Raw genomic sequence first — 8,705 nt, forward strand, 5'->3', positions numbered from 1 at the left:
TAATGGCATGTGCACTGTCCTGCAGGTATATTATACTTTGATAAAAAGTGTTAACTTAGTATGCTGTAAATGATTGTTTAAGTGTATGTGTTTTACAAAAATTCTTCAGGATTACTACAACGTTAACTGTAGTTGTCTTTGGGATGGGTGATATTTCTAGGGTCTTGCAGTATTTGAATTTTTTTACAGTGAAAACATAAGCAGAGAAATCTATAAACACTTTTTCAGAACTAGTAATCAGTATAGAGCATTTCTGGAAGGACACACAGGAAACAGCAGAAGTGCCTTTGGGGAGGAGCCTGAGGGAGGTACATACTTTTCACTGCATACTATTGGATACAACTTACATTATTTACCCAGTGCATAGTCTATTAAAAACGACTAAGGCAAAACAAATAATTATTTTTCTGTCCCAACTGTTCTTGCTGGTTAGGGATTAGGCCAGGGAGGGCCAGAGGGGTCAAGCAACTTCTCCGGGGTCATCCAGCAAATCTGGTGGCAGAAGTGGGCCTCCAGCCCAGAGCACCCAAGTGTCTGCTCTGTCCCCACTCCCAGGTTTCCTGCCATTGACAAGGTCACAGTCCTTTTCCTGTGGCTTTGCCAGGGGCTGCCTGGACCTGGAGCTGGGTAGGTGCGGGGGGTACAGTGTGCTTTCCTAATTAGCTCCCGAAGGGGGATTGTTTGTTGATCTGCAAAATGGGCAGCCCCACTTCAGGCTCTGTCCGAGGGTCAAATACAGGGGGTGACAGAGCAGAGTGGATACAAGCATGGAATGTAGAGCCAGGCTTCAGTTGGTAAACACTAAATAAGTGTCTATTAAAAAAATAGATTAAAAAATAGGCATATGAACGTACCTGGAGGAAAGGGTGGCTGCCTGGCTCTGCCTCCTCTCCTGGCCCCTCTCCCTGTCTCCCCTGCCTCCAGCCCCCCCAGCTTCTCCAATCCTGGCCCCACAGGGACAGATCTGTGAGACGGGGAAACACCGGCCCCCACCTCCCAGGGCTTCTGGGAGAGTAATCAGGGTCACAGGGGCTGGCACCCAATCTGGGGCATCTCCAGGGCAAGGGAAGCTCACTTCGGGCTTTACAGGTGGACAGACCTCACATTGTCACCCTGCCATGTGCCAGCCATGTGCCTTTGGATGTCATTGTTTCTTTAAATTTATTTATTTATTTATTTTTGGCTGCGTTGGGTCTTCATTGCTGTGTGTGGGCTTCCTCTAGCTGCGGCGAGCAGGGGCTACTCTTCATTGTGGTGTGCGGGCTTCTCATTGCAGTGGCTTCTCTCGTTGTGGAGCACCGGTTCTGGGCGTGCAGGCTTCAGTAGTTGTGGCTCTCGGGCTCTAGAGCACAGGCTCAGTAGTTGTGGTGCATTGGCTTAGTTGCTCCGCGGCATGTGGGATCTTCCCGGACCAGGGCTTGGACCCGTGTCCCCTGCATTGGGAGGCGGATTCTTAACTACTCTGCCACCAGGGAAGCCCTGTCATTTTTTCTTTAAATCGTCTCAGCTCCAACATGGGCAAAAGCATCCCGTTAGCACACACTCATTTGCACATGTGAAAAACCACATGCCTACTTAGCCCTGTTTGTAAAGACGTGGATAAGGGATGGGTTAAAGTATGGTATGTTCACAAAATGGAATAAACAGCTACTAAAGGAATGAAGATACCCTTTACCTTTATGTACTGACTTGGGATAACACCCAAGCTAGATTAAGGAAAAAAAAATGCACGGAGCAGAAAGTGGGTACAATATGCTACTGTTTGTGTAAAGAGTGGAAGAAAACATGTATGTATATTTCTGTATTTGCTTGGTTATTCACAAGGAATAGGGATGTCACAAAAAAACTAGTGGCTGAGCCTGCCTGCGGCGGGAGAACTGTGGCCGGAGGACAAGAGGGAGGGAGACTTTTCACCACATACCCTCTTGTACCTTTTGAATTTTGAACCATGTGGATGAATATATTCCTTATTCAAAAATAAATAAAATTAAGATTTTTCTTTTTTACCAACCACACCAGACACCCAACAGTTGTTCAAGAAGACAGTGAGGAAAGATTGGTTATCTCGATTTCTAGAGAGGGGGGTCCCCTGCCTTCCCCCAGCTCCACCCCCTCCAGGGCACAGGGTGGCACCTGTGACACCTGTGTCTCTTCCAAGGTCCAGGAGAGGGGCCACCTCTGACCTCTGATGTCCCCAGGCCCCTCCCTTCTTCAGCTGGGAACAATTTTTACTTAAAAATACCTTTTATTTTAAACCCATCAATTCTTTCTCTCTCATACACACACCCACACTCATGCACAGACACGCACACATCCTCTGTCAACAACAGTCTTTGTTTTTCCAAAAGTTCTGCCTTGTCTCTGACCAGCCAGGGCTCGGGCCGGCTGGATGGGTCCTCACGGCTCTCCAGGGTGGGGTGGAGATGTCCCAGGGGGCCTGCTCAGAGGGTCATGGGCCCAGGCCATTGTCCTCTGGTCCCTACACAAAGAAGGGACCTGGGTTCAGCTCCTGGGGTCTTCCCCTGTTCGCCCAGTGGTTGGCCTCTGGCCTCCTTCTCAGGGTCCTGCTTGGAGCAAATGACACAGGGGTCCAGGCTCATCTCCGAGGCACTCGAACTGGGGCCACCCCCCTCACCTTCAAGCAGCTGCCCCCCAGGTCACGACGGCTACCCTGCAGGAAGAGAGAAAGAGGTATTAGGGAGTTCAGTTGGGTCATCATGAACACTGGAACTAACCTCTGTGTCCAGCAATAGGGGACTTGATAAAAAATCGGTTAGCTGCACAATCAAGTTCTTGCAGAAGGCAGAAGAAACTCTATATGGACTAACAGGGGATGACTAACTCTTTATGGACTAATATCGTTTAAGGACGAAAGCAAGGACTGAGTGCATGTTCCTGTGTGCTGAGATGTCCAGAGAGAAGGGCACACGGGAAATCACTAACGGGTTTCCTCAGAGGAGAGGAATGTGATGAGGAGACAGGATGGGAGGAAGCCTTTTTTTTTTTTTTTTTTAACTCTATATACTTTTTTACTTTTTTCATTTCTTCCTCGTGCGATTTGTTGCTTAAAAAAAAAAATCCAATATAGTTTAAATCATAGTATTTTACACTCAAGGGCAGAACACACCCCACAGTGGTTCTCCCACTGCCTGGCTGTATACCCAGTGGCCTACTCGTCAACCTCAAAAGTAGATTCTGGAATTCTGGCCTCCCTGCCTTCATTCAGGGTGTTCCCTCTGCCAGGAATATGCTCTCTGGTCCTATTCTAGGAAGATTTCTCTATTCCTGCAATTGCCTGGCACTTCTTGCCTTTCTGGGGCCAGGATAAAACCCAGAAGGGGAAGATGGGGTCTCTCTTGTGTTCTCCCATCAGGCTGGGAGCTCAAGGGGGTGGTCGGGGAAAGTCTTTCACTATGTAGTCCCAGTTCCAGCCCAGGGACTGGCGTGGAGCAGTTGCCAACCAATGCTGCTTGGATCAGGGGTGTCCACTGGAAGACGAGCTGATGGTGGCAGCCCCGGAAGCCACCTGTCCCTCACACTGCAGGGGCAGTCTCTACCCACTGTTCTGAGGTCTGACATGTGGGTTTCATCCTCACTGTAAGCCAGCGAGATCACAGACCTTAGAGTACCCCCTCTTTTGCAGCCTCCAGCGTTGCATGACTGTCTCAGAGGCACCCAGCCAGTTGGTAAAAAGGGCTGGGCTAGAAAAATCCATGTTGTCCAACAGTCTGTCCCGTTTCCAAGACACAATGGTGTCTGAAATCCCACTGTAAATGCTCACCCCCGAGCCTGACTAGGAGATAATGGGACCGGCATTTTTCTCAGCCATCTAGAGAAACAGCTGACCATCTCGGAGCTCTGCCCGCTGCCCTGCTCCACTCCTGGGCCCAGGTTGGGGCAGATCCATCCAGATGCGAGCCCAGCCTCCCTTGAGGCTCTCCGGGCCCAGGGACAGCGTGTTCATTCACAGGCAGGGCTATTTTGAGGGCTGAGGCCACAGTCCCAGCAGAGCCTGGGGCTTGGGCTTCTCAGACAAACTCTGGCAACAGTGGCTGAGAAGGGCGGATGGGGGTGGGGGGTGCAGTGTTGAGGTTGGAGGACAGAAAACCGGCCTCCCACCTTTTCACTTTAAGTCCTCAGGGTAAGGGAGAGCCACCTCCACCCCAAGTCTGGCAGTCATTGCGAGACCTGTGTCCCCTGAGGATGCTGGGACTGTTCAGCTCCCTGAACCTCAGTTTCTTCATCTATGAAATGGGGACAAAATGATTCTACTTGCCACCCCAGGGTGCAATCAAATGCAACCGCAGCTGTGAAAGAGGCTTGTAAACTGCCAAATGCACTTAGAAGAAGCCTTGACTAGGCCCCAGCTTCTTTGTCCCTTTGTGCTTCAGCGCCAAGGGCTCTGGGAAGCACTGTAGTTAGGAGGTGGCTAGAGTGAAACAGACCTGGGCTTCAACCCCTGCTCTGTCTTGGATTACCTGTCAGACCTCAGGCAAGTGACTTCAGCTCATTGAGCCTCGGTTTCCCCATGTGTAAAGTTAGTTACTGTGAGGATTACACACGTTAACGCAGGTAAAGCCCTTAGCACAGTGTCAGGGATATAGTAAGTGTTCCATGAATGTTCACAAGTATTAGCATCAGCATCATCTGGTGATGGCACCTCCTTGCCCCACTGCCCTCTGTGCCACCTCTGCTCCTGAGCTGGTACGCCAAGTGGGGAAGGCCTTACAAGATGATCCTATCTGACCGCCACCCCCAGGTAACAAAAGGGAAAACAGGGCAGAGATAAGAACCTCCTTTCCACCTCCCCTTGCTATTTCTACCACAGAGGGCCACACCTAACCCCTCCTTAAACAGGAAGATGCTACAGGGAGCTATTTCCATGGTGACCCCAACCCCAGACCAGCCAGCTGGGAACGAGGTGGTGGCTCAGGGTGAAGGGATAGGGTCTGGGGCCTTGGAGCTCTCTGGTCACCAAAGCTGAGAAGGAAGGCTCCCACAGGCTCCCCAAGACAGCCAGTTTTCTTCTAGTCGAGTCCTCAAGTCTTTGGGGGCCAGAGCCAGCCAGGATCACCCCTTTTGCTTATTCCCAGAGGAGCCTGTGTGCTTGAGAGCATGGCTTCCATAGCCAAATTTGGCTGGGTTCTAGGTCCTGTATACAGATCCCAGGGAAGCAGCCAGACCCAGGCGAGGCCCTGTGATCTGCGGGACAGGCCTGAGACCAGCAGAGAAGCCCCCAGCCTACCTGCTGTCGGGGGCAGGCACCTGATGGACACACCCTCTCCCCGAGGCCTGTTGTTACAGGGCCCTCCCATACTAACCTTTTCCACATCCCAGTTGGGCAGGCCTGAGTTCGAATCCTGACTCCATCATGGGCGGTGTCTCTGAACCAGTGACAGCATCTCTAAGCAGTTGGGGATAACCAGAGCACCTCCTTCCCCAGCTGCGGGGGGGTTTTAATGGTAACACGTGGAGAGCGCTTAGCATGAGAGATCAGTGCTCATCAAGACTGCTGACACTGCTGTCACTGGCCAGTCTTCGCCTCCCCTCTATGCATTGCCACCTTCAACGTCTACCCTTTTCCTTTTCTAGGCTCTAGCTCTGTGTCCTGCTCCTAGAACATCTTCCCCTACTGCCTCAACCTGCCTGCTTCCATCCCCAAGCCTCTGTCAGGAACTTAGCCACTGGGTCAGGGGCTTCCTCTGGCCCTGACAGTCCCTTTGTGCACCCCCCTCCCCATCAGACCACAGCATCCCTGTTTTCACCTCCAGGCCCTGCCCTGGCCCCGCACTGGGAGTTCCTGACGGCGGTGGATGGGCATCTACAACCTGCTTCTCTGGGAATGTTTTCAGAGTCGACAAAAAACAGCTGTCGGGTAGTTAAGGTTTGCTGAACTGAGTGAATAGGTGAAAAGCAGTCAGGGAGTATTGCCGAGGGCCCACAGACCAGGGCCCACAGCTGGGAGGATCAGGGACCCTGAAGAGAGTTCAAATCTGAACCGAAAAAGACTGACTTAGGGAAACTGAGGCAACAATGGCAGGTGAGAGGCCAGAAGGGGGTGGTCTGAGGCCAGGACACAGAGGCTTCCCCAGAACAGAGTGAAGAGGGGAGCTGGGGAAGTTGTGAGAACCAAAGACTAGGGGACCCAGAGGCGTGACTCCAATCCCCCATGCCTTTTTTTTTTTTTTTTTAATTTTTATTTTATACTGGAGCATAGTTGATTAACAATGTTGTGTTAGTTTCAGGTGTACAGCAAAGTGATTCAGTTATACCTATACATGTATCTGTTCTTTTTCAAATTTTTTTCCCATTTAGGTTATTACAGAATACTGAGCAGAGTTCCCTGTGCCCCCATGCTCTTTCATTTTCCAAAAGGCCACGGGCCAGTCAGGGACTCTCTCAGCCTCAGTTTCCCCAGCTGTAAATAGTAGCTGCTAGAATCCAAAGCTGTCACAAGACAAGCCTCCTTATTCGAAGAAAAGCCCAGGCCAGAAAGGGGAAAGGCTGGGGGTGAAGCAGGCTCCTTGGGGCCTGTGCAGAAGAACCAGCTTTCAACCAGAAGCACCCCCCAGCAACCTCTGCTGCTACTCACCCCCGTCCGTCCCCTACCAGCCTGGTTCTCATCCTTACTTAGGACAGACCACAGGAGCTTACCTCCAGCTCTGCCCGGCTGGCTCAACAGTGCCCTTCCCCAGCACTCCATCTCTTTGGGGGCTGGGTATCCTCAAGAGACCCCCTCCTTCACACCTACTGCTCATCAGCTGGGTACCTCAGGCTCTTGACTGGGGGTGTGCATCCCCTTTTCTTCTCAGTCTCCTGCCCTTGGGTCAGTCTCAGGATACGGGACAATTATTTTACGGTAAGGGCAGCTCAGGGCAACACATACCCAGCAAACCCAGAGCCTGCATTCTGGCTTTCGAGCTGAGTAATGTGGGCACCCCTCTGAGCCCCAGGTCCTCACCAGTCATAAAACGGGCAGAACTACCTGCCTGATGGGGTTCTTGTGAAGGTAAAAAGAAAGACCAGGAATGATAAAACGGGCAGAACTACCTGCCTGATGGGGTTCTTGTGAAGGTAAAAAGAAAGACCAGGAATGCGCGCCCGTACATAGGAAAAGCTCAATAAATGATAGCTTTTGTTATGATTTCCCCACACGCTCTTCCCAGCACACTCCTAGTGGGAGGGGGTGTCCTTCGATGAGCAATCTCCATCCTCTAAATCACGCCCGAGCTCTGGGCTTCCCTGCACCCCTTGTTTGGGGAACATTGTGAGCGGTTCTGTTCCACACCAAACTCTGGGCCTGGAGGGCCGCACCCTCGACGACTCCACGTCTCTTCCCCCTCTCTTCATTGGGGTCTCGGCCCCTCTTTTGCTCCGTAAGAGGCCCGTTCCCTGACCCTGCGGCCGCAGTACTGGAGCGCCGCGCGCACTCACCCCCTTGCGCTGGTTGCTGAGGCAGAAGGTGCAGATGGAACGCGGCTGGCGGCCGCCGTCGGGGGCGGCTGGGACCGCGCTCTTGGCGGTGCCCGCCGCTCGGAAGCACGGCTGCCCGTCGTCGGCCGCGTCGCCCAGCAGCAGCACGTTGGCCAGGTGCGCGATGTAGCTGGACGCCAAGCGCAGCGTCTCGATCTTGGATAGCTTGCGGTCCACCGGCTCGGTGGGGATGAGCGTGCGCAGCGCCGTGAAGGCCGTGTTCACGCTCTGCGTGCGGTCCCGCTCCCGCGCGTTGGCCGCCTGCCGCTGTCGCACCACCACCACCGGGCCCGCGCTGCTGGCCGCCCGCCGCCCGCCTCCGGGGCCCGGGCCGCGCCGTGCCGCCTCCAGGCCCTCGCAGCAGCCGAACGACTGGTCGGAGGCGTCGCTCTCGCTGCGGTTCTCCTCGTCCTCGCTCAGTAGCCGCACGTCCGGGTACAGCACGTGCGCGCCGACGGGGCGCAGCAGCGCGAACGCCATGGGCGGCCGGCCGCTTCCCTTGGTGCGCCGCGTCCCAGCGTCTGCCGCGCCCCGCCGTGCGCTCCCGCGCGCTCCCACGGCTCAGCCGGCCACCGCCTTATAGCCGAGGGAGGGGCCAGTCCCGAGGCCGCCCCGGCCGGGGCGGGGGGCTCCGCCCTGGCCAATGGGGAGGCGCCCGCCGCGCCCCGGCCAATGGCTACGGGCCCTTCGCCCCAGTTCCCCAGGTTGAAAGCGGCCCGCGAGCTGGTGGCCCGCCCTGAAGGCTCTGGATCCCCGCGGGCGAGCGGGGCAAAAGCCGGGGGTCGGAATGGGTTGGGTGGGTGGAGTGGGCTGTTCCCAGATCCGGACTCATCTTCAGCCTAGACCGCAGGGAGGCTTCGGGCAGGTCCCTTTTCCTCTCCTGGCTTCAGTTTCCTCGTTCGAAAAGAAGATTGTAGAGAAACCAGCTCGGGTTTTTCCTTCCTCAAATTCTAATACTGTGGTTCTGCAACTTTCGTGTAAGAATTAGGGAAGGGGGGGTTTTGACTTGATAAATTCCCGGATTCCCCCCAATCTGATTCAGCCGACCCAGGATTCTGCATTATGTACAGGATGGTGGTGTCAGTGGAGAACAGTTGGAGAAACACTATAAACTTTCCAAATAAGGGCTTGATGGTGTCACATCCCTGACGACAAACTTAAAAAAAAAAAAAAGAGCAAAACAAAAACAAAACACACAAACGCCAGTAACTCCATTCATTCATTCATTTATT

At 53.7% G+C, this 8,705-nt stretch overlaps 1 protein-coding gene across 1 annotated transcript; it reads right to left on the reverse strand.

Annotated features, from left to right (window-relative positions):
- Window positions 1–2,225: 2,225 nt before the first annotated feature.
- Window positions 2,226–8,035, reverse strand: TCF15 (transcription factor 15). The gene is made up of 2 exons (XM_082432268.1): window positions 7,435–8,035; window positions 2,226–2,671 (listed from the first exon to the last, which is right to left on the reverse strand). The coding sequence occupies exons 1-2, from the start codon at window positions 7,951–7,953 to the stop codon at window positions 2,597–2,599; spliced, it is 594 nt and encodes a 197-aa protein (XP_082288394.1). The 5' UTR covers window positions 7,954–8,035; the 3' UTR covers window positions 2,226–2,596.
- Between the last annotated feature and the right edge of the window lie 670 nt (window positions 8,036–8,705).

This window comes from Balaenoptera physalus (genome assembly GCF_965194825.1).
Source record: "Balaenoptera physalus genome assembly, chromosome: 16".
NCBI lineage: Eukaryota > Metazoa > Chordata > Mammalia > Artiodactyla > Balaenopteridae > Balaenoptera > Balaenoptera physalus.

Excerpts from the sequence above, each read along its gene's own strand:
- TCF15 (XM_082432268.1), bottom strand. The coding sequence starts at position 7,953 with ATGGCGTTCGCGCTGCTGCGCCCCGTCGGCGCGCACGTGCTGTACCCG. Across the intron at positions 2,672-7,434 it reads TCAGCAACCAGCGCAAGGGG|GGTAGCCGTCGTGACCTGGG; the intron begins GTGAGTGCGCGC and ends CTCTTCCTGCAG.